General features: G+C 35.5%; 4 protein-coding genes across 5 annotated transcripts in view; 2 read left to right on the forward strand and 2 right to left on the reverse strand.

The window, feature by feature from the left end:
• Nucleotides 1-3,952: 3,952 nt before the first annotated feature.
• Nucleotides 3,953-25,939, forward strand: LOC103510534 (U3 small nucleolar ribonucleoprotein protein MPP10-like). Its single transcript, XM_026824557.1, has 14 exons — nt 3,953-4,282; nt 4,399-4,531; nt 4,847-5,061; nt 5,589-5,677; nt 6,079-6,395; nt 6,724-6,879; nt 6,999-7,015; nt 7,156-7,237; nt 8,583-8,631; nt 8,734-8,755; nt 9,236-9,344; nt 9,777-9,997; nt 10,299-10,457; nt 25,716-25,939. Exons 1-13 carry the CDS (start codon nt 3,953-3,955, stop codon nt 10,446-10,448), a joined length of 1,890 nt encoding a protein of 629 aa, XP_026680358.1. The 3' UTR covers nt 10,449-10,457; nt 25,716-25,939.
• LOC103510535 (phenylalanine--tRNA ligase alpha subunit-like) lies at nt 11,946-14,074 on the reverse strand. The gene is made up of 2 exons (XM_008475209.3): nt 13,025-14,074; nt 11,946-12,025 (listed from the first exon to the last, which is right to left on the reverse strand). The coding sequence occupies exons 1-2, from the start codon at nt 13,863-13,865 to the stop codon at nt 11,946-11,948; spliced, it is 921 nt and encodes a 306-aa protein (XP_008473431.1). The 5' UTR covers nt 13,866-14,074.
• On the reverse strand, nt 16,042-17,688 carry LOC103510531 (phenylalanine--tRNA ligase alpha subunit-like). Its single transcript, XM_026824558.1, has 2 exons — nt 16,751-17,688; nt 16,042-16,661 (listed from the first exon to the last, which is right to left on the reverse strand). Exons 1-2 carry the CDS (start codon nt 17,661-17,663, stop codon nt 16,096-16,098), a joined length of 1,479 nt encoding a protein of 492 aa, XP_026680359.1. The 5' UTR covers nt 17,664-17,688; the 3' UTR covers nt 16,042-16,095.
• Nucleotides 20,618-27,822, forward strand: part of LOC103510536 (aryl hydrocarbon receptor nuclear translocator homolog) — a 59,520-nt gene continuing 52,315 nt past the window's right edge. For both annotated transcript variants that reach the window (XM_026824565.1, XM_026824564.1), the window contains exons 1-2: nt 20,618-20,784; nt 24,948-24,996. In XM_026824565.1, coding sequence (XP_026680366.1) covers nt 20,763-20,784; nt 24,948-24,996 — 71 coding nt within the window. In that variant the 5' untranslated portion in view covers nt 20,618-20,762. The remainder of the gene's footprint in view (nt 20,785-24,947; nt 24,997-27,822) is intronic.

Genomic DNA, 27,822 nt, shown 5'->3' on the forward strand with positions numbered 1-27,822 from the left:
ATACCTACTTTTTCCTTATCAGTAGAGGTAGCTAATACCAATTTATTATCAACTCATTAAATAATTAATAACTCGCTTTTCATCACGTCAACACACGCGGAAAAATTTTCTGGTATAGGTACCTAAAAAAATAATAAAAATAAAAACAGCTGATAGGCACGAACTATTTATAACTATAGGTAACTATTTATCTGAGTTTTCCGAAGAGATAATGGATGCTATGGAGCACTGTTCTAAATAATATTTACCCATGTTACCTACCTACATACATAGGTAATAGGTACCTACTATGTTTAAAATAGGTAGGTACTCTAAAATACTCCTACAATAATAAATTATATGTAAATTATACGTAAATTAAAGTAGTTACCTTCTTTAGTTACCTTTACCTAGAGTTGAAATTAGGAATGAAGAATTGGGTTAAAATTAAAAAAAAAAGCTTCAATTAAGCCTTCTCTAGGTGTCTACCTACCTATTAAAAAACCCACTAAATATCTATGAATAGGAAGCTTTTATGACCAAAAATAACTTAATTTTAATGGTCGACTTTCCCAAAGTAACCAAAAATGTTAAAGAAAAAGAAGGAAAAAAAAAAAAAAAAATATAAGGTAGGTACAATACGTACGTACAAATTTTTACGTAGGTTTGTTTGCCCTTACGTATTGGTAATGAAGAGAAAAACTCAATAAACAAAGAATCTGCTAATAGGTTCCAGTTAATTTGTTAATAGGTTCCCAAATAAAATTATAATAATTAATTTATCGATAATTATTATCGTCTACCCGGAAAGTCTCTTGTCACCGCAATAATACAATAATGGTTTGTGGTACTGGTACTTCTTCGATCTATCCCAATAAACTGGCACTGGTACTTCGATCACATGGAAATGAAAACTACGATACCTAGTACCTACCTACCATTTAAACAAGAGGAGAATTCATTATTTGGGTAGGTACAACATATACCTAGGTGTAGTAGGTGTCACTATGTTGGATCTTGTAATGAGAAAATACAGCATAGGTAATATCTATCTACCTGTAGGTAGGTAGAGAGTAGGCAGTTCATAGGATCATAGGTCATGTAAGTTCTAGAAACAATGACACCTATTGTTAGTTTTCTAATAGGTCGGTACTTCTGAAAGTTTCTACATATCTACCTACATCTAGACTTGTGATGAATTACAGAACTTTCAATTTTCCACCTATTTCGCGTTGCGCACGTATTGATAGAAAAACGTCTTTTATTTATTAGGTAGGTACGGTACTTTGTTAATATTTTGCGTCAAGAAGAGAGCAAGAAAGTAGGTATATAATTTTATTATGAACATGAGGTAGATAGGTAAGTAGGTACCTAATAGAGACCTATTTCAAATTTTATTAAGTTTGTGAAGACATCAGTTAAAAAGTTACAATCAAAATGTAAATGAAAAATATTTTTTTTTCTGCACGTGAGGAATAGGTAATCATTTTAGGTGTTTCAAGTCATACCTACTTTATCGGATTCTTCTTTCCTCCGGAGCCCGGGGCCCCAGAAATGTCCCTGCAGGGGGCAGGGGCCCAATTGCCCACCCTCCCGCGTCATAGGGGCTGCGGGGGTGGTGATTAGGTACCTATTTGATACCTACATCAAATGGGTAGTTACTTATCGCGAGTATTACCTACCTACCTACCTATGGGGTTAAACGCAAAAAGTATGTGTTACAACATGTCGTTCGCGCCGGTCAAAACTACATCTAGCACACTCTTAAAGTAAGTACCTACCTACCTACCTATGAGAAATAGGTACTAGTTCGGAGTGAGAACTTGGATCTTGGATGGCGTACGGTAAAATACGGTAATCCCTAGGCTGACCATACGTCCCGCTTTCGGCGGGACAGTCCCGCTTTGGAGCCTCTGGTCCCGCTGTCCCGAGAAATCCTCTGGGGACGCTAAAATGTCCCGCTTTCGGGCTGTGTTTATGAACAGGGCTGAGATGAGCTCGGACGAGGTGAGATAGGATATTGTTTCTACAGTTTTGCATGACCAGTGTTGGGGTTAGGTTAAACACAAAAAGAGCTTCCTTTTTCGTTGTCGTGGCTTCTGAATAATTACCAAAGTTAGAGTAAGTATTCATACTTTAAATGCGTCGTGTGAAAAGAGCTTTTCCCCACTTTTTTTTTATCTGTTCAATCTGTTGTAGAGGAGGAGAACTATCGATAGTCGGCGCCATCGATAGTTATCGATAGTTTATCAAAAAACTATCGATAACTATCGCAGTATAGGTACCTACCTACAAGAGATCCCTACCGCGAAACATACCTAGGTACCTTTACCCATTAGTTAGGTAGACATTGAACTTATGTACCTACCTACACCTATTGAGTTGGAAACACATCACATCAATATTTAGAGGTAGGTACCAAAACAAATGTATCTATACTATCTACGGTGGTACCTACAATACCTCCTTGTTATCACTACCTACCTACACCTATTGAGTTGGAAACACATCACATCAATATTTAGAGGTAGGTACCAAAACAAATGTATCTACACTATCTACGGTGGTACCTACAATACCTCCTTGTTATCATGATGATAGAGCTGCACCTATTGAGTTGGAAACACATCACATCAATATTAATTTAGAGGTAGGTACCAAAACAAATGTATCTACACTATCTACGGTGGTACCTACAATACCTCCTTGTTATCATGATGATAGAGCTGCCTTGCCAGCCTAGTTAGCTTAGTTGGTAGTGCGTCTGCCTTGTAAGTGCTAGGCCGCGGGTTCGATTACCGCCCGGGGCGGATTTTATCCTGATGGGATAATGTTCGTTCTCGGGACGATAAGACCATAGCAGTTACAGTTCCCTCTGTCAAACCTCTTAAAAAAAAATAGAGCTGCCTTTTGACACCTACTGGCAGATATTCATGCCTGAAGGTTCATGATATCTGCCAGATGAAGTCTTAATGAGAGGACAATATTTGCGAACATGTGTTCAATTAGCTATAAATTTAGCAATTGAAATTAGAGCAATGAAAAATGGGTTTGAGAATCCCATAGAGAGGTGTCATACAGAACATTGTCAACTCATATTGCATGTTGTTCATTATTGTATTGGTTCACTCAAGTCAATAGGTACATTACCTACGCTGATTACAATTTGATAGATATAGGTAGGTAATTAGGTAGATACTAGGTACTCACATATTTGAAATTATGTATCTTTATCCTATAGGTAAGGTACATAGAAACCATCTATGTTTTCGGAGAGAAAGAAGAGGCTTGATTTCTCTAGCTAGACTACTCTAGAGTAGTCTAGAGTAGGTGTGCACAAACTGCGGCCCGCCAGCTCCTTTCGTGTGGCCCGCGAGCTCATTTCGATTTTTAAGAAAAAATCAAAAACAAAAGATATTTAAAAATGTGAAGAAAATAAAAATGTGTTAAGAGGATTTTTATTATTATTTAGAAAGGTTGTGGATCAAATTCTTCAAAAATTTCGCCTGCGGCGCTCTACTTTATTTTGCTCCTTTTAGCAGAGCTTCAATGTGGAAAAAAAGGTACCTACACAGGGAACTTGATTTAGTTAGTTACTGACATATAAAACTCTCCATCCTCACGTCTGGAACAGTGCTGTATACCAAATTTGAGTGGTACATTGCTACACAGTACACACCACAAGTACCTACCAAAATGATCGGGTAATTGACTCTGTCCCCAACATGTAGTTACATACTATTATTCCATTTTTTTCTAGTGTTCAAGAAAACCTCAGTGATCCAGTCAAGTCTTTGGTGAAAAATATCTATGATCCCATTTTTTTCTAGTGTTCAAGAAAACCTCCGTGATCCAGTCAAGTCTTTGGTGAAAAATATCTATGATCTTTCCAAATCCTTTGAGGAAAAATTACATGGAAAAGACACAAGCAAAGGCAATGCAACATTAAAGAAACTAATCATCAATAGCTTGGATGAAGAACAAATATGGCAGCAGTTGGAGATCCAAAATTTCTAGTGTTCAAGAAAACCTCCGTGATCCAGTCAAGTCTTTGGTGAAAAATGTCTATGATCTTTCCAAATCCTTTGAGGAAAAATTACATGGAAAAAACACAAGCAAAGGCAATGCAACATTAAAGAAACTAATCATCAATAGCTTGGATGAAGAACAAATATGGCAGCAGTTGGAGATCCAAAATAGTTACAAAAATACAGAATTCTTGAGACAAACCTCTGTGATATTGAATGCTAATGAAAAACAGAAAAGTATCACTTTCCCTTTTAAATTTCAAGATGAAGAAGATGTGGAAGAAGAAGAAAGTGAAGAGGATGAAGGAAAAGAGGATACAAGGGATAGTGAAAAAGAGGATGATTTTCATGACTTGACATCACTTTCCCTTTTAAATTTCAAGATGAAGAGGAAGATGTGGAAGAAGAAGAAAGTGAAGAGGATGAAGGAAAAGAGGATACAAGGGATAGTGAAAAAGAGGATGATTTTCATGACTTGAAAGAAGAAGAGGAGGAAGAAGAAAGTGATGATGGTGATGAAAATGGTAAGGCTATAAATAAAATAAACCAATATGTTAATCTGATATTTTGATATAATGTCTGGCTGGGAGACATTATAAAAGAAGAGGAGGAAGAAGAAAGTGATGAAAATGGTAAGGCTATAAATAAAATAAACCAATATGTTAATCTGATATTTTGATATAATGTCTGGCTGGGAGACATTATAAACAGGGAGCATAACAGGCTGAACCTTCCCTTGCTAAAGAAATGGCATGGGAACAAAGGAAAAGAAAAGAAGACTGATTTACATATACTTTAGTACCTAGTTTTTTTTTACTTAAATTTCCACATTGTTTCAGAATCCAAACCAACAGAGGAAGAGCTGAAGGGTATTGATAATTCTGGCTCCATAGTTGACGATAAATTCTTCAAGCTGAATGAGTTGGACAAATATCTCGAGGCTGAAGATAGAAAGGAGATGAAAAGGAACAAGGGTGGAGAGGACAGTGATGAGGATGATGAGGAATTGATTGATTATTTTGAAGATGATGAAAGCGAGGAGGAAGATGAAGATGTAAGTTTATATAGAGGTGGGAAAAAATAATTAAATATAAAAAAAGACTCTTCACCTTTTTCTTTCTTTTTTTTTCTTCTAATTAATCAGGTTTCATTTACTCTATTTGTAATACGTGTTCCCCACAGTATGTCAAAATATATGAGACCTTGGTTAGACTGCGGGGGTAAAGGGGCTTTTCAGTCCTATCCCAGCAGGATAAAGTGATAAACAAGGTATATTCTATTCTATTCTATTCACCCAAACACCGTAATGTACAATAAGAAAAGAGGTTTAGAGTTTAGGTGTTATAGCTTATTAGAGTTGAAGATATGCATCTGCTAGAATAAACTAAAAGCATTCATTTTCCTTTGTATTTTAAGTTCAACATAACCGTGAATGTGTTATGCGATCACAACACATTTTTTTTTTTTTTTCTTCTTATCTTAGAACACTCTTGAAGCAATTATTTTCTCTTTTATAGATAGTTTATTGTAATTTTCCATTGCCATGTTTTCTAGACAGTTACCATTTTTTTCTAATTACAGGATGAAGGGATCAAGTTTAATGATTTCTTCAGGAATCCTGGTGAAAAGTTTGATGAGAAATACAAATCTAAACAGAAAAAGAAACTCAGGTAAGACAGCAAGCAAGTAGGTATCCCTATTCCCTATTTGTGGATTGATAATATTTGGACTGCAGTAAGGAGAAATAAACTAGCCAACAGAAACCAACTTTCAAAACACCTAAAAAAATGTGTAGTTAGGTATTAGGTATTTTCCCAGGACATATTACAGGAAGAGGCTTCAGCTCTTCAGTCATCTTGATCCATTATTAGAAACTAACCATTGAACAAGGAGATCTGGGAGTAAAAAAATCTGAAGAGGCTTCAGCTCTTCAGTCATCTTGATCCATTATTAGAAACTAACCATTGAACAAGGAGATCTGGGAGTAAAAAAATCTTTTAGTCAATTAAAATTTACATATTTTTGTATAGTTCTTTTCTGTTCAATGTTGTTGTCTCCTTTACCTCATCAGGTTTGAGAACTTCGAAGATGAAGAAGATATTGATGAAAATGAAATTGAAGAATTTGATGAGGAAGAAGAACAAGAAGAGGAAGATAATATTGAAGACTCCGAAGACAATGACTTTGGCAACACCAAGCCTACTAGTAAAGAGCTCAAATCCAGTCTGGAGCTACGGCAGGAGAGATTAAAGAAGAAAATTGAATCCTTGGAAGAGGACCTGGTCTCGGAGAAGCCATGGCAAATGAAGGGAGAAGTTTCTGCAATGAAGAGGCCTCAGAATTCGCTGCTGGAAGAAGTGGTGGAGTTTGATCTCACCACAAGACCTGGTGAGTTGGATATTCCTACTGTAGACCAAGGCCTGTTTCTTCTTTGTTCTCTTTTTAGCTAAATTCCCTCTAGGGATGAGCTATTCATTTCTTGGCTAAGTCACAAATTTAGGTCGGTGTTTTGGGTCTTTTGGGTCACTAGGAACATACTACAGGAGAAAGCCAGACGTTCCAAGAACGAACCTTATCTATTTAGGGTCAAGTTACAAGGCAGGCTCACTACCTTCCAAGATAATTAGGCTGGCTACACTCTACACTTGTGACTGAAATACTATTAGCATTATTATTTGTATATTTTTTTGCTAAATACCCACCCTTAATGTTTCAGCTCCTGAGATCACAGAGGAGACAACACTCAAGTTAGAAGACATCATTCGACAGCGAATCAAAGACAAAGCTTGGGATGATGTAGAGAGGAAAATCAAACCAGTAGACACACCACAAGAGTCCATTGGTTGCAACAAATTCTTTAATTTAGATCTAGGTCATGCTCAGATGTTGATGTGACCTTGTGTCTGTTTCATCATGTTAGAGCTTGGTAGACAGGTTATCTAGGTAACTATCTGATCAAAAACTGAAATTCAAACCCTTTTCTTATTTCAGGTACTGATCATACCAAAGTAATCCAAAAAAGCGTATGTAGGTACTTTTTGAAATACCCTCGTCTTAATTGTAATGAACTTTTTCACTCGTCACGTCGTCACCTATGAATATAATTTTTCAACTATTATAATCGTGAGGTCTTCATTTCTTCTTGCAGGAATACTTGAAACAAGCAGAGTCCACCACAGCTAATCCCCTGGATGAGAAGCCAGAAGAAGTGCCTCTTGATGATAAAATTAGTATAAATTTTGACTAGAGGTAATTCAACTGAAGGCAAATGAAGGTTGAAGGCATCAGTGCTAGCTTCCAGTATCTTCAATACGTTGAATGATGATTGTACCCAACGTCCAATGAGAATCATACCCTTGGTTTGATGAATGAAGATGTTTGTATGTAGTCTCAAAACTTTGTATGGAAAGGAGTAAATAAACTCACCTTGCAAGTTCATGCTATCTACCATTACTTGCATAGTGCAAGTGTATTGAAAGAAATCAATAGAATAAGTACTACCACCTATGTGATTATCTGTGACAACATTTTTAATGTCTACCTAGTTATTACGTTATTAGCAATAGCACATTGAATAAATGTCCAAGTCCTGATGGATCACTGAATGCTGTAACACTCCGCATGCTTGGTATTTGAATGATTGACCATCTTGGTCATCATGCTGCTTTCTTTTCTTGGTCCCACTCAGGCTGGGTGACATTAATGTGAGAAGACAGGTAGCTCATCACCAAATAAATAGGTATAACCCTTGTCACAAAAGAACTCAGTGGTTATTCAGTGATAAACCCCTGGGCTATGATGCTGAAAGCAACTATACAATTCATATTTGTCAAAATGTTGATGTCAATACATCAATAATGTGTCTAAGTACTCAAGTGCAATGTTTTTAAAAGTATTCTGTCAGTAATATTACTTCATCAGTCCACTTTACAAAAGTTTTGACTTCATAAGTAAGTAGGTAGGCAATTCAAAATGTTGATGTTAATACATCAATAAGTAATGTGTCTAAGTACTTAAGTACAATGTTTTTAAAAGTATTCTGTCAGTAATATTACTTCATCAGTCCACTTTACAAAAGTTATGACTTCATAAGTAAGTAGGTAGGTCCTTAGTGGAGAAGAAAAATCTTTAAAAATATTGAATTAACATGTTTAATAGTTGCTTTTTTTTCTTCAATTTTTGCTATTATTTATCAATTCAAGTCCATTGGTTGCAACAAATTCTTTAATTTCCTACACAGGGAACTTGATTTAGTTAGTTACTGACATATAAAACTCCCCATCCTCACGTCTGGAACAGTGCTGTGTACCAAATTTGAGTGGTACATTGCTACACAGTACACACCACAAGCACAAGTAGGTACCAACCAAAATGATCGGGTAATTGACTCTGTCCCCAACATGTAGTTACCTACATACTATTATTCCATTTTGGTAGTTGTGTTTAGATCTAGGTCATGCTCAGATGTTGATGTGACATGTGACCTTGTGTCTGTTTCATCATGTTAGAGCTTGGTAGACAGGTTATCTAACTATCTGATCAAAAACTGAAATTCAAACCCTTTTCTTATTTCAGGTACTGATCATACCAAAGTAATCCAAAAAAGACGGCCAGGATCTTTAGGGTAAGTTACTTGAAATAATTGTTATGGGTAGTTGTGCATAAGGCGCGTCAATGGGACATTACAAAAATCCTTTTATAAGAGGGAAGATACTTGCTTAAGGAGTGTTCCCTATACACCCAAGATGGTAAGAGCTCTGGCACACTTTTTTCAAGCAGATGCTGTTGTATGTTGTAGTATGTGATTTCTCAATTTCTTTAGCCTTTAGATACCAATTTTTATCTTATGGATAAAGAAAAATTGAGAAATTACATTGATCCCAGGTACCTTAAGCTTTGTACAAAACAATACATATGTTGTAGGTAGTACTTATGAATTCCAGTTCCTGGTTGAAGATATTATATTACTTCTAACCTCTAAATTACCCTTTTTTGGTCCATTAGATTCTGGATGTTGATAATCATCATAGCTACTTATTTTCTCGTTTTTGTTGCAGTAAGTTCTGATCAGCTGAACTGTGGTCTTCCAACTTGGTCTTTTGTCAGATTGTTGCGTATGTACCTACGCGATATTTGCGCATGTACGAAACGATCTTTGGAAAGACTAAGTTAGAAGAACAAGTGAATTTGATTGACCCCTTTATTTTTTTTTTCTTCTTTTGTTCTAGGTTCTGCCCGAAATTCGCATCGTAAACAATACTCCCGCTATAGAAATGGAGGAAGTTGCTCCTGTCACGTCTACGGATGCCACACTGCTTGCTCCAGAAGAAGTTAAAAGTAAGCTACCTACAGTGCCTACATAGTTTTTCATAGGGTTCAGTAATTGAGAATTGATTGATTATTTTACAATAAACTTTTTTATTCTGCGTATGTTCTGTCCCAGAACTCCCAGATTAAACCTGTAGGTAACCTGATTTTTTAACCATAGCTGATTTTTCAATCGCAACATAGGTAGTTAGTTTTCAAAGCCTGATTTTGTCACTAATCCCTACATCTGATTGTTTTCTCATCTCCTAGGTAAACACAAAGGAGAACTCATGAGCAAAGAAGAAAGAACGGACACAGACAAAAAGAGAGAAAGAAGGATCTGTAGGTAACCTGATTTTTTAACCATAGCTGATTTTTCAATCGCAACATAGGTAGCTAGTTTTCAAAGCCTGATTTTGTCACTAATCCCTACATCTGATTGTTTGTTTTCTCATCTCCTAGGTAAACACAAAGGAGAACTCATGAGCAAAGAAGAAAGAACGGACACAGACAAAAAGAGAGAAAGAAGGAAAAAGAAAATCAAACAAAAGGTGAAACAGAAAGCGAGACAAGACAAGGACAAACTGTCAGACCTGTTGCAACCAGGAATGGGGAAGAAATTCAACAAGGAAAAGATGAAGAAAACTCTTGAGTCTGTGACTAAAAGCAGGAATGTCAAAAAGGTGAGAAAACCTACACCTATAGTTATTTGCCCAGTCAACAAATCAAGAATTTCTCCCAGCCTAATTAGCTTGGTTGGTAGCGCGTCTGCCTTGTAAGCGCTAGGCCGCGGGTTCGATTCCCGCCCGGGCGGGTTTTATCCTGAAAGGATGAGGTTTGTTCTCGGAATGGCTGGCTTTCTCCTATCCTGTCTTTCTTCTTTCTTTGATTTTGGGATGATAAGACCTTAGCAGTTACAGTTCCCTCTTTTCTCTCTAAAAAAAGGACTCTCAATTTACTTAATGAACACTTTTCTTTTTTCAGATGGTAGATGCTGGGGACACCAAAGCAGTAAAATCATCCACTGCATTCTTCAATCAATTGCAAGATGAAGTTAAGGCAACTATCAAGAGAAAAACGAGTGGAGAGACTAAGAAAAAGTCTGAACATAGTGCCAAGAAATTGAAGTTGTGAAAACTTTATCTACACTTCTCATTTTACAAATCAAGGACTTTTTCCCAGCGTAGTTAGCTTGGTTGTTAGCGCGTCTGCCTTGTAAGCGCTAGGCCGCGGGTTCGATTTCCGCCCGGGCGGATTTTATCCTGAAAGGATGAGGTTTGTTCTCCGAACGGCTGGCTTTCTCCTATCCTGTCTTCCTTCTCTCTTCGATTTTGGGATGATAAGACAGTTCCCTCTTTTCTCTCTAAAAAAGGACAGTTACTGTTCCCTCTTTTCTCTCTAAAAAAAGGACTTTCTCAATTTACTTAATGAACACTTTTCTTTTTTCAGATGGTAGATGCTGGGGACACCAAAGCAGTAAAATCATCCACTGCATTCTTCAACATGTTCTTCTTTGCGGAAAATCCCTCCAATTTTGCCATTTACCGCAGAGCCCAAGCCTCCCCTCGCTGATAATGTATAGCAAGAGGCTCAAAAGAAAAGACTTGGTTTGAATAACAAAGACATGGATGGAGTCTAAAACTTGATACTTGCTCTATGTAGCGAGTATGTTTATAAAATTTACTATGGGATTTTTTTTCTCACACGTTTTCTACAGGGTGTCACAGTTTTGAGTACGTACACAATATATGTTGTACGTATTGTGGCAAGGGGGAAATAAATGAATAATAGTTTGGGTTTATTAAAAAAGAGTTTAGGTTTGTATTAGGTGTTTTAGATTCCTTTGTCTGCATTTGCCAGATTATTCAAAATAAATCTACCCAAGTTCCACCTAGTTATTAAAAAAAAAAAAAAAAAAACAAAATACAGAATATTTAAGGTTGGTACAGTATGAAATGGTTGAAAGTGGTACTGATGACTGAACCCATCTGTTACCCTTAAAATCCTTGAATGATGTCCTCACGAAGAGGCCATTTTTCAATGGTAAACGAGTGAATTGCTCTTCTTTCATGAACCTCCTCCTTCGATTGCAAATATTTCAACGGGTTACTTTCTGGTGTTCTCGTGTTGACCCAGCACCTAAATGGAAAGTGTTGTGTCTCTTCTCGCCCATCTGATGAGAGGCATACTACGGGATGGGCATGCTATGACGCAGACCACATGCGTTTAATGTAGCAGTTGTTTCATTGCTACGAAATAAAAACGGCAATACGAAATAAAAACACTCATCTTAAAAAAAAAAAAAAATAATAAATAAAAATGCTTTTTTACATGGTTTTACTTATTTCCTTGTTATACCACACTCTACCAAATGAAGGTACAAAGCTACCTACAGTAGAAGAAATAGGTACACCACAAGAAAACGGTCAAAGTGTTAGAATATTGTCTAATGATAAGATCACACGCAGTCTATCACCTCATCAAAATGCGGGCTTGAAAATTATCATAACTTACAAAGAAGAGTCTCTTGTATTCCTTTCACCCTCTTTGCTCCTTTATAACGTCTCTTCTCTTCCTCAGAAGAAGTGTTCCTTCTTCGTGGACTTGAGAATCTAAATCTTTCTGGCCTCGTTATCTGAAGGTTGCTAGTTCGAAACCTCCTGTAGAATCTTTATTTCTATATGTTTTTGATGTTGGTCTTTTCATTGCAGCTAAAAAGAGAAAGAAATAATTGAAGAAATTTGGAACTATTTTCAGTATAATAATATGGGTATCTGTGTATCTTTGTACAAGAGATTGTGGTTTCTCAATTTTCATCTGAAGATACCATTGGTTACAAACATTTTTTTTTTTGTGGTGCTCATTTTGATAAGTTGATCATCGTCTGCTGAAGGGTCTTTCTTTATGTCTGGAGGGTCTGAAGAGGATAACTTAATATCTCACCTCTAATCTCTCAATCATTTTTTGGGTTTACACTTTTTTTCGTGTACAAATACATAAGTGTACCTATTTGTCGTTACATAACCCTCAATCTTTTGAGATTTGAGATTTCTTATACTGTACATTTGGCTTTTTTCCTTTCATAAACCCTCAATTACTTTTAGTCTACTGTCTACTTATGTACCTTCATCCCCAGTTTTGCTTATCTTTATTTAGTTATTTCTTATCACAAGGGCTTCTTGAAGAAGAAATGGAAGAGAAGAGTGGAAGATTTTTTTTTTTTTTGTAACACATGTAAATATTGTTGAATTTTGAGATGTTTTTACTTGCCATCGACATCTGATCTTGCATCTCAAAATGGAGCAGTTGCAAATGAGTAAAAATTATTAATAAATCAAATGTAAAAATTCCTATGTAAAAAGATGTGAAAAATCCAAATCTGAGGTCAAAACTCCAAAAAATAACTGTAAAAGTTTGAAAATTCAATTTTCATTTTCCGTTCTAATGAAAGAGTTTAAAGATGTGTGACGTCAGACTTCAGGCAGTTGCCTCGCTAGGTAGCGCCACTATAGAAGCACGCTTGCGGAGGACCAGAAAGAAATGCGCTATGCGCAGAAACGTATGCACACAAACACATTAATCTGCTGCGTGCGAGGGAGCTTTGCTCGGGACATTTGATGACGTCAGAGTTCAAGATTTACCGGTATTTTTTTAATCGATTTATCTCGGGATCTAGAAGTCGTAGAAGAAAAAGAAAAATTCCGTTTCACTTGTTTTAGGGTCTGTGACAAAGAATGTATCATGGGCATCTCTAGCAGGATGTTGTTGAGGTTGGAACAGGGCATCAAAGTTCCAAAAAGAACTTTCAACAAAATTATTGGTGGGCATTTCTGTGAAGCCCATGTCCAAGAAGATTTGTCTGAATTCAGCACGAACCTTCATGAGAGGATGTAGATGACCACTTGGTAGACTAATACCCATTGCATCAAAGTTGTATGGTTTGAAGTTGAGAGTTTTCCAAGAGCCTGATGCAATCATTTCTGGAGTTAACTCGGTTTCAGGTTTTTGAATGGTTGTTGAGAACTCGGGACCTTTCTTGAGTAGGAAACTCTTGATGGTTACCTCTTGTAAAAGTTTTCTTTTCTTGTAATCAACTTTGTTGGCTTCAGGAACTTTGTCATACTCATTGTTAGCAATGAGTTTCAAGTGTGCTTGCAATTCATCGGTCACTGAATCTACTTTCCTCAGAACTTTGCCTGTTGCTTTGTCTAAAGAGATCCAACCCTTTGCCATAGCTTTACTGAAACCAACTTTAGCATTAGGAAATGTTGCCAAAAGTTCTTTCTGTCCTATACCTTCACTAGGTACATTATTGAACACAAGAACTTCATGACTGCCGTTATCTTTCACTTGATTACCTTCTCCTGTCAGCTCCCATATTTTATGAGATAGAGGCTCGACTATAAGGTATTCCCCGAGTGTTTCAATACTTTTCATACCACCAACAACTTTCTGATGGTCCTCATTGAATAATTTTGCCAGATCTAATGTATCCACTGGTGGATTTGTGTCCAGGTATTTCAATATTTTCTCCGTTAAGTCACTTGCCATATTTCTCTAGTTTTAGTTCAACAAAGGCAAATTAAATATTTTATTGGTTGTAAGTAGAAATATATCACAATCCTGATATGAGGTTTGATTTATTTAATACTGTAAAGCTCCACATTTAAGAGATTAGGCAAATATCGAAAAGAAAAAATCCACTATCAACCAAAACCACACAGACCACACTGCTTTTTCCTTTTTCGTTCTTTTCACCACGTCCGAAAATTTACACTTTTTCAAATTTCCGCGGTCGAAAATCTTTCAGTTTTTCCTCATTTTTCCTGCTCTTTGACTTTGAAACATCACCCAAGTAAGCGCAACTGTTCTATTGTATCTTTTGATCATTAGAACCGTCACATTGGAATCATTGGACAGGCAAACCTTTGCAAAACAATGACCATATACTTAACACCATATGGATTACTTATAATTTCTTTGACTACATTTATTTACCACTATTAAGTTGTTATGTTGGTACATGTATTTTTTGAAGAAAAATTTGAAGGCAACACAGTTAAAAAAATCCCTTTTGATCTTGTTAATTTCTTGTCTCTGGTTTCTTATAAGAAGAAAATTAGACAAGTTGTCAATAATGACATGAGAGCTCAAAGTTTCCTTGGAGACTTATTCTGCAACCTTTGCATATTAATCAGGTTTCTAAAAAATGCAAAGAAAAAGTTTGTGTTTTTAATTTACTAATAAAAAAATAATAGAAAAGAAACTTCTGGTGTAAATTATTTATGAGACCGTCCAAAATTTTAGTTGAGAAATTTTGATGAACGAAAATCCCAATCTCGAGTTCAAAGATGTTGTTTCATTACCTCATTACCACAACAATGTTCTCAAAAATCCTTAGATTCGATTTCCAGGACAGATAACCAGAATTCACGGAGATAATAAATAAATAAAATCAGCCCTAATTGTAGATTTTTTACTGCAATCCTAGTGCATAATTTTCTTCGCTCCATAAAGTTCAATGCTCATAATGTACAAAGGTAGATAACAGTTACTCGTGTACTATCAGTAAATACTAATCAACTCATTACGCTATTTTCGTCATACCTGGTATTAATATTTGCTCTTTAAATTTTAACAGCTAAAAAAAAGCCCTTTTTGTCAGTCCATACGATGAGTGATCTCGGGAACAAAGACTCATTTCGGGTAGTAAACGGGTACCCGGTCCCGGGCAGATACTATAGTAAGAAAGCAGTCAATATTCCTCATAATCATCATCCAGTATTGTACCTTAACGCCCTGAACTCTCAAACTCATAATCCACATAACTTTAACTTTTACATAACTCTACTTCTTGATATTATAGTCAAGCTGGGCGGGCAAATCTTGTAATTTGGAAATTTTTCATCCGAAGATATTCATCTCCCAGTTTTACTCGAAAAAATTCTCTCCGTTCTGTAGCATATTTTTTTTTTTTTTTTAATGTAAATTTTATTCTGGAACGCCCTCTTCTTTCTCGTTCTTGTTCTGATCTTTTTACTCTTCTATCTGAAGAACTTTTGTATTTACTTTGAGATATTTTTTTAATTTAATTTCAGGAATTCAGGGGATACTATTTAGATTGATCGGAAACAGTCGAGAATAAAATACTGAAAAGCGAAAATGAAATTACTTTTAATTATTTTTTTACTAAAATGTATTTATCTATGTTATTCCTTTGCAAATAATATCGATTCTGTACCCTGTAACTTACGTATCTAATCGATCATGGTAATTGGGGAAATGGAAACCTGTATTTGAATTCCCGAAATTTTTGACCAAGTTATGCAAATTGTTAATCAGATTAACAATGTCAATGTTTCCCTGTTATATTCTCATTAGACTCATTACTCGAGGAAAATTCTCTAGTCTTGTTCTTATAGCTTAATAGAAGTCATTTGGGTTGGATGGCAGAGATTGCCTAAGGCAATAATCCCGCCTTTTGTTAAATTTGTACTTTATGTATTGTATGAATTTTCAACAACACTTCTGGCAAATATCTTGTTTCAAGTAGGTACCTATTTACCTTTTGTATTTTTCCAGATTCATTTCTATAGATGTGTGTATCATGTACCTATTACCTCACTCATTGGTAGAATCTGCCTTACACTAGAACTCTTAGGAGTACCTACTCATAAACTCGTAACAATATCACTGGTAAAAAGTAAAAGGATAAATAAAAATAACATTTTGTGGTTTTAACACAATCTTAAACAAACCATTTATTTTTACTTTATTAAAATTATTTATCTAATCTACAGATAGGATTGTCATAGACCATTTGAAGATCTACCTTGGGACCTACCAAATCTCTGATGTTATTGATTCCATATTTGATCATGGTAGGTCTCTCCAAGCTCAACCCCCAGGCAATAACATTCACATTGCTAGGTAACCCCATGGGTAGTAACATTTCTGGTCTGAAAACACCTGAGTTACCTACTTCAATCCATTTGTTTAGACCTTTATGAAAACAAAATATCTCCATACTGGGTTCTGTATAAGGATTATAAGCTGGTTTAAATTCCAAATCTGTGATGCCAAGTTTTTCAAAGAAAGCATATAATGTGCCAATGAGATCTCCAAGGGTCAGGTTTACATCAGCAATGACACCCTCAACTTGGTGAAATTCTGCAAGATGAGTAGCATCCAGTGTTTCATTACGGAATACACGATCAATACTGAAATACTTCACTGGTTCAAATTTCTTCTGTGCAAGTTTGTGTAACATGCGAGCACTAACAGCAGTGGTATGAGTTCGTAATAGATTCTTCTGAGCTTCTTCAATGGACCACTCGTAACCATAGCCTTGGGATCCAAATCCTCCATGACTATGTACACTCTTGACTTTTTCAAGATAATCTTTGGGGAACTTGTCACTTGTTTATAACCATAGCCTTGGGATCCAAATCCTCCATGACTATGTACACTCTTGACTTTTTCAAGATAATCTTTGGGGAACTTGTCACTTGTTTTAGGGTCTGTGACAAAGAATGTATCATGGGCATCTCTAGCAGGATGTTGTTGAGGTTGGAACAGGGCATCAAAGTTCCAAAAAGAACTTTCAACAAAATTATTGGTGGGCATTTCTGTGAAGCCCATGTCCAAGAAGATTTGTCTGAATTCAGCACGAACCTTCATGAGAGGATGTAGATGACCACTTGGTAGACTAATACCCATTGCATCAAAGTTGTATGGTTTGAAGTTGAGAGTTTTCCAAGAGCCTGATGCAATCATTTCTGGAGTTAACTCGGTTTCAGGTTTTTGAATGGTTGTTGAGAACTCGGGACCTTTCTTGAGTAGGAAACTCTTGATGGTTACCTCTTGTAAAAGTTTTCTTTTCTTGTAATCAACTTTGTTGGCTTCAGGAACTTTGTCATACTCATTGTTAGCAATGAGTTTCAAGTGTGCTTGCAATTCATCGGTCACTGAATCTACTTTCCTCAGAACTTTGCCTGTTGCTTTGTCTAAAGAGATCCAACCCTTTGCCATAGCTTTACTGAAACCAACTTTAGCATTAGGAAATGTTGCCAAAAGTTCTTTCTGTCCTATACCTTCACTAGGTACATTATTGAACACAAGAACTTCATGACTGCCGTTATCTTTCACTTGATTACCTTCTCCTGTCAGCTCCCATATTTTATGAGATAGAGGCTCAACTGTAAGGTATTCCCCGAGTGTTTCAATACTTTTCATACCACCAACAACTTTCTGATGGTCCTCATTGAATAATTTTGCCAGATCTAATGTATCCACTGGTGGATTTGTGTCCAGGTATTTCAATATTTTCTCCGTTAAGTCACTTGCCATATTTCTCTAGTTTTAGTTCAACAAAGGCAAAAAAATATTTTTGCCCCCCCCCCCCCCCTTCGTCCAAAAAGGACTGCGTCCCGCTTTGGGCCAAAAAAATTATGGTCACCCTAGTAATCCCATATGATCGATCTGGCAACACTGGGCCAGCTTAACTCAAGTGATAAATGCGTCGTGTGAAAAGAGCTTTTCCCCACTTTTTTTTTATCTGTTCAATCTGAGGTAGAGGAGGAGAACTATCGATAGTCGGCGCCATCGATAGTTATCGATAGTTTATCAAAAAACTATCGATAACTATCGATAGTTTTCGATAGTTTTTTTTATTACAAATTTTCCTTGTTTCTAAAGGTCTTATCCCTCAAAAAGACCTAACCTAACCTTATTTAAAGAAAATTATTAACTGTACACGTATTAATTGTCTAAATATACTAAGCCTGGTATTATAAAATGTCACTGAAACTGACACTTGAAAAAAAAATAATAATAATAATAAAAAAAATTCCATTGGATAGGTATAGTGCACTTGTGTTCATAACACAAGTCCTCAGTTTGCATATAAGGCTGACTATTTTCATTGACTTTTCACTTCTAAAACGACCAAAACAAACGAAAAATGTGCAGAAAAAAACTATCGAAAACTATCGATAGTCAAGCCTCAACTATCGATAGCGTTCGATAGTCAAAACTATCGATAGTTATCGATAGTGCTATCGATAGTTCTCCTCCTCTAATCTGTTGCCAGCTTCTCAAATGTTCAATTTCAGCACGTGAGAAAAAAAAATCGGATTATTTTAAATTTAAATTTAATTAATTATTTTTATTTAATTTATTATTTTATTTATTTAAGTAATGAATTAATTATCTCTTGAGAGTATGTTGTATTTCATGTGCTAGAAGTTCCATTTCCTTCTTCAAATCATGACGGTAAAAACCAACAGTCCAGAGTCAGTCATTGACAACATTTGTGATAAGTTCCAGGAGATAACATCAAAACCTGTGAAATTCCTAACGTGAGTCGAAATCTTGCTTGTCCATGACAATAAAATTAGTTATGGTCCATAGCCCTAAAAGCCTGTACCTACACAGGACCCTCGTCTTAATTGTAATGAATTTTTTCACTCGTCACGTCGTCACCTATGAATATAATTTTTCAACTATTATAATCGTCAGGTCTTCATTTCTTCTTGCAGGAATACTTGAAACAAGCAGAGTCCACCACAGCTAATCCCCTGGATGAGAAGCCAGAAGAAGTGCCTAAGGAGCATGAGGAGATCAAGAAAATGATGGACTCCTTGTTCAGACAACTGGATGCCCTGTGCAATTTCCACTATACACCCTGCCATACACGCCCTACATGGACGCTACGCCACTGTGAAAGCAACTATACAATTCATATTTGTCAAAATGTTGATGTCAATACATCAATAATGTATCTAAGTACTCAAGTACAATGTTTTTAAAAGTATTCTGTCAGTAATATTACTTCATCAGTCCACTTTACAAAAGTTTTGACTTCATAAGTAAGTAGGTAGGCAAGTCCTTAGTGGAGAAGAAAAATCTTTAAAAATATTGCATTAACATGTCTAATAGTTGCCTTTTTTTCTTCAATTTTGCTATTATGTATCAGTTCAAGTCCATTGGTTGTGTCCCAACATCCAATGAGAATCATACCCTTGGTTTGATGAATGAAGATGTTTGTATGTAGTCTCAAAACTTTGTATGGAAAGGAGTAAATAAACTCAGTTGGTAGCGCGTCTGCCTTGTAAGCGCTAGGCCGCGGGTTCGATTCCCGCCGGGGCCGGATTTTTACTGAAGGGATAATGTTTGTTCTCGGAACAGCTGGCTTTCTCCTATCCTATATTTCTTCTCTCTTCGATTTCGGGATCATAAGACCTTAGCAGTTAGTTACAGTTCTCTTTATCAAGCCTCTTAAAAAAAGACCTTGAATTGATTAGACTGCTAATGCATGGGGACTTTTTAGTCCCATTAGGTTTGTATGTAGGTAATAGAATACCACCACCTATGTGATTATCTGTGACAACATTTTTATTTACCACCACCTATGTGATTATCTGTGACAACATTTTTATTGTCTACCTAGTTAGTAGCAATAGTACATTGAATAAATGTCCAAGTCCTTATGGATCACTGAAGTGCTGTAACACTCTGCATGCTTTGTATTTGAATGATTGACCATCTTGGTCATCATGCTGCTTTCTTTTCTTGGTCCCACTCAGGTTGGGTGACATTAATTTGAGAAGACAGGTAGCTCGTCACCAAATAAATAGGTATAACCCTCGTCACAAAAGAACTCAGTGGTTATTCAGTGATAAACCCCTGGGCTATGATGCTGAAAGCACAGTGGCGTAGTGTGGTCTAAATTCAAGTGTAGGGCGTGTAGGGCACTAATTTCCATCAACTATGGTTCTTCATGGATTGGCATATTTTTCGGATCTGACTGGGATAAAAAGGGATTTAGGGATTTTAAGGGATTTTTAACCATTTTATCTGATATGAGGTTTGATTTATTTAATACTGTAAAGCTCCAAATTTAAGAGATTAGGCAAATATCGAAAAGAAAAAATCCACTATCAACCTATACCACACTGCTTTTTCCTTTTTCGTTCTTTTCACCACGTCCGAAAATTTACACTTTTTCAAATTTCCGCGGTCGAAAATCTTTCAGTTTAGCCAACAAAATCAGTAAATTTTCCATTTTATTTAATAATTGAACAATACATTATTATTCAATTTAAATAAAGGAAATTAGAATATTACCTGTGTTAAATTTAATCTTTAATTATCAGAATAATCCAATTAATTTGCATTGTTATTTGTTTTATGTAATTCTTTTTTTTTTCATTTTATTATAAATATTTTTCTTAGGTTGGTCAAATGTAAATGACCAAAAGAAAAAAAAAGAAGTAAAATGGCGTTCAACTTTTTTTGTAAACAAGAATTTTTTTTGGAAATCTTGAAATTTTTCAATCAATTTGTTCAAATTAAATAATTAATAAGTATTTAATTAATTCGATTTAATTCTTATTAACGACCTTACGTTTAAAGTGTTCTTAATGTTGCGTAAATAGTACAAAAGCCATGTCTACTTTAGCACACCCCAGTAAGTATCATTGATCAGGTGACAACTTGATCAAAATCATTATCAATATCAAGGAAAACCATCTTCCACATACCATCTATTTACAACTTCCTTTATCCTACTCATAACTCACTTGATGATAAAATTAGTATAAATTTTGACTAGAGGTAATTCAACTGAAGGCAAATGAAGGTTGAAGGCATCAGTGCTAGCTTCCAGTATCCAAATCAAACGAAATTACATTATGATGCCAACAAAGTAAATATTATACGTTAGTTGAATTTACTAAGTACATACCTAACCTGGTCTAAAGCCACAATATCCAAAGCCACACTCTAAATTTTTATTAATCAATATTAATCAATAAGTGCTGAAATCCTCGGAAAACGCCACAATATTGTGCTAAAATAAAATTAGTCAAAATAAACACCAGGAACGTGAAACAAGTGTCAAAAAGATTTTGACGACCTAGGTCTACTTACTGGGTTATTGGACATTTTCAATAATTATTATAGGATAGTTATAGTTGTTAACATCTATTTAGGGTACAGTGAAAATATTTTTTGTGAATTTATCATAGTCTATTGGGCTACCCTGTATAGAGTACAATGTCTAACATGGTCATAATGGTGTTTTACAAATGTTCAACACTTTTGACTAACTTTGTTTGGCTACCAAAACAACAAAGTGACACTCTTGAAGTGTCATTAATTTCAATTTGAATGGCTGCCTGCCTGGTTCCTGATGTTGTTGTACTTGGACAACTTATTTGGTGTGGATTGCATAAAGGAACCGGCTTTTAAATCCCAATATTTCAATCTATTTGCCGCTTTCAGTGTACGTACATCATAATTATCATAAAAAACTTGTACGAATCTTTTGTTCATGCTTTTACTAGGGGGATCGATTCATGAATTAATAGGGAAATTGATAAAAGAAGATTTCAAAATCGTATAACCAGTCGATCGCCAATGGAATTTTTTTGGTGAATTTTTTTATATTTTTGACAAATTTTACAGAAATAAGGTGTCGAACTACTGTAATGCTTTTTTTGGACTTGGAATGATGAGCTCATCCCTGTGGTTAAGAGTCCCATGCCAATTACGTCCGTAATTCAGTATAATTGCACCTCTTTATTAGAATAAAGAATCAAAACAAGGGTCAATAAGGTTTTGTGCCGTAATTACGGCCATAACGTATGTACTTGTAATTAATGAGCTAATACATATGTTACAACGTGTAATTATTGTATTATTCAGGTATAATTGATTTAAATACAGCAATGTGGAGTCTTCAAGGAATGATTCCTGGGTTCATATATGTAATCTTTAATCTTTTCATTTCTTGTGGCAACCTATGTGATCTTTTGAGTTGCGCAATTGTGAACTTTGTTATCTTATTGTTTAAGGTAATATTGAGTGCAGTCTTGAAAGATTTGCCTTTTCCTCCATCATCACTACATGTAGAGGATCAGCATAGTTTTCAACTGCCGTTTGCCGTTTTCATCCTATGATGCATGTTAAATGAGATAGGAAGAAAAGGAAGCAAGTACAAGCTCCAAACTTTGTATCATTTCGATAGGGTTTAGGTTGAGAGTGAACTTGGAAGGAGAAAATTAATCATGTTCTTATATGTACAACATTACAAAATAAATGACTCCCCCCCACACTTCTTTTTTTTCGGGTGGAAAATTTGATGAACCCTAACAAAAACAGCGCGATGTTTCAAATGAAGAAACTTGGGGAAATTTGCATAATAATGGTGACAAATTTGACAGGTATGTGTATGTTGTGCAATTTTAAGAGACTCGAACCCCCTTCCTCCTACTCCCAACACCTCTACAAGTTTCAGCTTTTGTTTTGACTTAACGCTTCATTTTTCTTCCCGTCCTCTTTCCTCTTCCCCGTGTTTCTGTCTCTCTCTTCCTCTCTATCTACATATACGGCGGCACCCTACCATCTCCCTTCCTCTTTAACATGTTCAGTTCTTGAATGATGGAGTTCATCGTGTTCTGCTCTTGCCTCTAAAACTCTAAATCAAGGTGGTGATTAGACTGATAACAGGGCACGTTCAATATTGATATTGTTGACACTTTCACATGAATCCCTAGTTACGACTTTTGATGGCTCAGTTTTCCCTGGCGACTTTCGGCGGCCTTCGTTATTTCTGACGACTTTTGGTGACTCAGTGTTCCATGCCGTATTGCCGATGACTTTTGGTGGCTTTTTTCTGACTTTAGATGCTTTCTTTTCCTTGACTTATTATTTACCTCTAATTTAAAATATTCAAAGAACAGAAAATAGGAACCTGTCAAGTTTTGCGACTTTCATTTTTCAGTTAACATCTTCACAAGTTCATACCATAGAACGGAAGAGGGTCATAGTACCGACAGCATCTTTCATATTTCACCTCTTCCCCCCCCCCTGCTTCTTCCTCCTATTATTTCCCTTATCTTGTCTTTCCCTCAAGATATTTATCTTACCTTATAACGCGGTATTGTCACCCTTAGTTCTATTTACCCCTACCCCTTTCTATTTTCTCACTCGCATATTTTTGCTCTTCGCGAAACTCGGGGGGTGTCTTCTCGCGTTTTCTCAAGTTGTTGAAAATAACAAGGCGATGGATGGTTTATGTCCCGGATGGTGACTGATCAAGAATTCGAGTTATTCAAAAAAGAATATTGGGGAAATATCAGTCTCTATTGGCAAAGACCTTGCTTAGGCTGCGAGAGTAATGGGACTTTTCAGTCCTATGCTGGCAGTATAAACAAGGTAAATTATATGCTCTTCTATTATTGGCATTTATCTTTTATCATCCTGCTAGAATATTCAAAGGAAAAATATATTTTAAGTGTATGGTCGCTTAAAAATTTGAAGACCCATTGGGGGACCAACTTGATTTTGGATTTGACTTATAATGTATTTGCAGAGGAGCAGAGATGATTTTGAACTTGGTCTATCGATATCTATCTTGTTGTTTCTCTGGAATTTATATCAGTTCTTACTCTGTCCCTTGGATTTCCTTGGTTTTCCCTTAAATTCAGCTATCCTCCTGATTGTATGGACAGGCAACGGTCCAGAAATATAGAACTCAAATGTGCTATCAGTTATCGATACCTACAACGTGTCGGTTCCACGAGTTATTTTAACATTAATAGTTTAATGTTTTACACATTTCCTAGTGAAGAGATAGATGACTGATGAGCTGTAGGTATTATCTAACAACATAAGTTTAAAAAGAAGGAATAAAAAACTACCAATACGTCTATCAAGTAAAGAGATAGTACAGAGTTTTTTTTTTTTACGACAGTGTTTGCGCTTCGAGCATAATAAAATTTAACGACCCTGTTATTATTATTGTTTAATGTGGTGATTAATTTTACTGCCCAAACACTATGGTAGGTATTTTTTTTTACACAAGTTTAAAATGATGGGAGTGAAAGATAGCTTGGCCCCGCCCCCCTCTCTTCACCTCACTGATGTGTTGCTTGAATACACAAGTTTAAAATGATGGGAGTGAAAGATAGCTTGGCCCCGCCCCCCTCTCTTCACCTCACTGATGTGTTGCTTGAATAGTAGATAAAAACTATTCAATATCCAAAAACAATATGCTTGATTTATAAAAAGCTAGTACAATATTCTTCTTCTTTCGACCATTTTTCCAATTTCATCTATTCAATATCCAAAAACAATATGCTTGATTTATAAAAAGCTAGTACAATATTCTTCTTCTTTCGACCATTTTTCCAATTTCATTTGGGGTCGGCAGAATATTTAATGTTGGTACAGTATGAAATGGTTGAAATTGGTACTGATGACTGAACCCATCTGTTACCCTTAAAATCCTTGAATGATGTCCTCACGAAGAGGCCATTTTTCAATGGAAAACGAGCGAATTGCTCTTCTTTCATGAACCTCCTCCTTCGATTGCAAATATTTCAACGGGTTACTTTCTGGTATTCTCGTGTTGACCCAGCACCTAAATGGGAAGTATTGTGTCTCTTCTCGCCTCATTGGTTGCAACAAATTCTTTAATTTTCTTTAATTTAGATCTAGGTCATTCTAGGTCATGCTCAGATGTTGATGTGACCATGTGTCTGTTTCATCATGTTAGAGCTTGGTAGACAGGTTATCTAGGTAACTATCTAATCAAAAACTGAAATTCAAACCCATTTCTTATTTCAGGTACTGATCATACCAAAGTAATCCAAAAAAGACGGCCAGGATCTTTAGGGTAAGTTACTTGAAATAATTGTTATGTGTGAAAAATAAAGACTTTGCATGCTTATTTTAAAATTTTATTTACACCTAAGTTCTAGGCAGGTGCATAACTACCTATTTACAGAATGTACTGCTACTTCAAAACTCTAGGTGGAGTAATAGGAAAGATACTGGAGATAATAATAGACTTAAGTAAGTAATTAAGAGCTTATGTTAAGTAGCCACTTAACAACACCATGGTATGGATTAATTTATAAAACACATGTTAGTAATTTAGCTATGTTGCTCTAGTATCTTCACTCTTTGAGATGCTTCCTATTTTATCTCCTAAACACTAAATACAGCTATCCAGTTAGTTTCTTGTTCTTAAGAAGTACAATAATCTAGTAGTTATAGAAAAAGAGATACAAAAGGCTTGTGAAAGCTCAAGGGAAATACTTGCAATTTTCTTCAAGGTGTTTGTTTAAGGCACCTATTTTGTATATCTATTTTTACCTTCTTATTTCATACCACTGGATTAAAATAAATAAATAAAATAACTACAGTTTGAATATAGGTACATATATGCATCTTTTAAAATAACTGACTCAGTATTTACTGTGAGTTCTTGTATAAAATGTCAGTGTGAGTCCCTGTATAAGATATGTCAGAACCATTAAGAGAAAAACGAGTGGAGAGACTAGGAAAAAGTCTGAACATAGTGCCAAGAAATTGAAGTTGTGAAAACTTTATCTACACTTCTGGCAAATATCTTGCTTCAAGTAGGTACCTATTTACCTATTGTATTTTTCCAGCTTTGTACCTATTACCTCACTCATTGTTAGAATGTAAAGAACCTGCCATACACTAGATTCACTAGAATTACCTACTCATAAACTTGTACCAATATCACTGGTAAAAGAGATAAAAGGATAAATAAAAATAAAATTTGTTGGTTTTAAACAACCTTAAACAAACCATTTATTATTTTATTTAAAATTATTTATCTAATCTACAGATAGGATTGTCATAGACCATTTGAAGATCTACCTTGGGACCTACCAAATCTCTGATGTTATTGTCTTTTAAAATAACTGACTCAGTATTTACTGTGAGTTCTTGTATAAAATGTCAGTGTGAGTCCCTGTATAAGATATGTCAGAGATTGTTGTTATTTTGTCTGCATGTGATTATCATAATGTTTTGACACCTCTCTCCTGGTTTGATGTCAATGCAAAAGTGAAACACTCTCATTATCAACATCATCTTCATCTCGCTTGGATCTTGTGTGGATTTTGAATAATATCCGTGGTTCATGGTGGCTCTGCAATAGTATAAGTAGTGCTTTATTTAGAATATTTTAGACTGTCACTTCTGTCAGCTCTGAACAACATGTCCCATTATACCAAAGTGTAAAATAACACCTCTTTATCAACAATATATATGTACATTTGTTTTATCAGTCATTATTGGGGGTTTCAGAACATTGTTTGTACCTCTCTGTTTAGTGTTTAACATGTTCAGTTTTAATGATAAGGCATACATGCTAGGTTGGTGACATTTACATACCTACATAGTTTCATCAAATTATGAATGAGGAATTTTACTTAATAGTAGACCCAATGACAATTTAACTTTAATAGGTAGAAATAATGGAAGGTTTGGAAGGACTTCCACTCGACAATGCAAGCAAGCATCGAACTTGAATTATTATTGCTACGAAACTCTCTTTGCATCGTTTTTCCTCACATGTTCTTGATATGTCAGAGATTGTTGTTATTTTGTCTGCATGTGATTATCATAATGTTTTGACACCTCTCTCCTGGTTTGATGTCAATGCAAAAGTGAAACACTCTCATTATCAACATCATCTTCATCTCGCTTGGATCTTGTGTGGATTTTGAATAATATCCGTGGTTCATGGTGGCTCTGCAATAGTATAAGTAGTGCTTTATTTAGAATATTTTAGACTGTCACTCTGTCACTTCTGTCAGCTCTGAACAACATGTCCCATTATACCAAAGTGTAAAATAACACCTCTTTATCAACAATATATATGTACATTTGTTTTATCAGTCATTATTGGGGGTTTCAGAACATTGTTTGTACCTCTCTGTTTAACATGTTCAGTTTTAATGATAAGGCATACATGCTAGGTTGGTGACATTTACATACCTACATAGTTTCATCAAATTATGAATGAGGAATTTTACTCAATAGTAGACCCAATGACAATTTAACTTTAATAGGTAGAAATAATGGAAGGTTTGGATTACTTCCACTCGACAATGCAAGCAAGCATCGAACTTGAATTATTATTGCTACGAAACTCTCTTTGCATCGTTTTTCCTCACATGTTCTTCTTTGCGGAAAATCCCTCCAATTTTGCCATTTACCGCAGAGCCCAAGCCTCCCCTCGCTGATAATGTATAGCAAGAGGCTCAAAAGAAAAGACTTGGTTTGAATAACAAAGACATGGATGGAGTCTAAAACTTGATACTTGCTCTATGTAGCGAGTATGTTTATAAAATTTACTATGGGATTTTTTTTCTCACACGTTTTCTACAGGGTGTCACAGTTTTGAGTACGTACACAATATATGTTGTACGTATTGTGGCAAGGGGGAAATAAATGAATAATAGTTTGGGTTTATTAAAAAAGAGTTTAGGTTTAGATTCCTTTGTCTGCATTTGCCAGATTATTCAAAATAAATCACCTAGTTTATTTAAAAAAATACAAAATAAACACTGATAGCAGTCACAAGACTATGTAAATACACCTAGGTTAAAAAAAAGGATTATAAGACTTTTAAACCCCAAAGTCTTAGCTGACAGTATAAATAAGGCACCTGTACTACCTA

Source organism: Diaphorina citri, unplaced genomic scaffold, assembly GCF_000475195.1.
Source record: "Diaphorina citri unplaced genomic scaffold, Diaci psyllid genome assembly version 1.1 scaffold611, whole genome shotgun sequence".
Taxonomy (NCBI): domain Eukaryota; kingdom Metazoa; phylum Arthropoda; class Insecta; order Hemiptera; family Psyllidae; genus Diaphorina; species Diaphorina citri.

Bases quoted from the DNA above. Each gene is read 5' to 3' on its own strand.
- LOC103510534 (XM_026824557.1), top strand. From the start codon at position 3,953: ATGAAGAACAAATATGGCAGCAGTTGGAGATCCAAAATTTCTAGTGTT. The intron at 5,062-5,588 runs GTAAGTTTATAT...TTCTAATTACAG, and splicing joins GCGAGGAGGAAGATGAAGAT to GATGAAGGGATCAAGTTTAA. The intron at 6,396-6,723 runs GTGAGTTGGATA...TTAATGTTTCAG, and splicing joins TGATCTCACCACAAGACCTG to CTCCTGAGATCACAGAGGAG.
- LOC103510531 (XM_026824558.1), bottom strand. From the start codon at position 17,663: ATGGCAAGTGACTTAACGGAGAAAATATTGAAATACCTGGACACAAAT. The intron at 16,662-16,750 runs GCTATGGTTATA...TTGGATCCCAAG, and splicing joins TGGAGGATTTGGATCCCAAG to GCTATGGTTACGAGTGGTCC.
- LOC103510535 (XM_008475209.3), bottom strand. From the start codon at position 13,865: ATGGCAAGTGACTTAACGGAGAAAATATTGAAATACCTGGACACAAAT. The intron at 12,026-13,024 runs GTGAAACGGAAT...TTCTCTTTTTAG, and splicing joins TGTCACAGACCCTAAAACAA to CTGCAATGAAAAGACCAACA.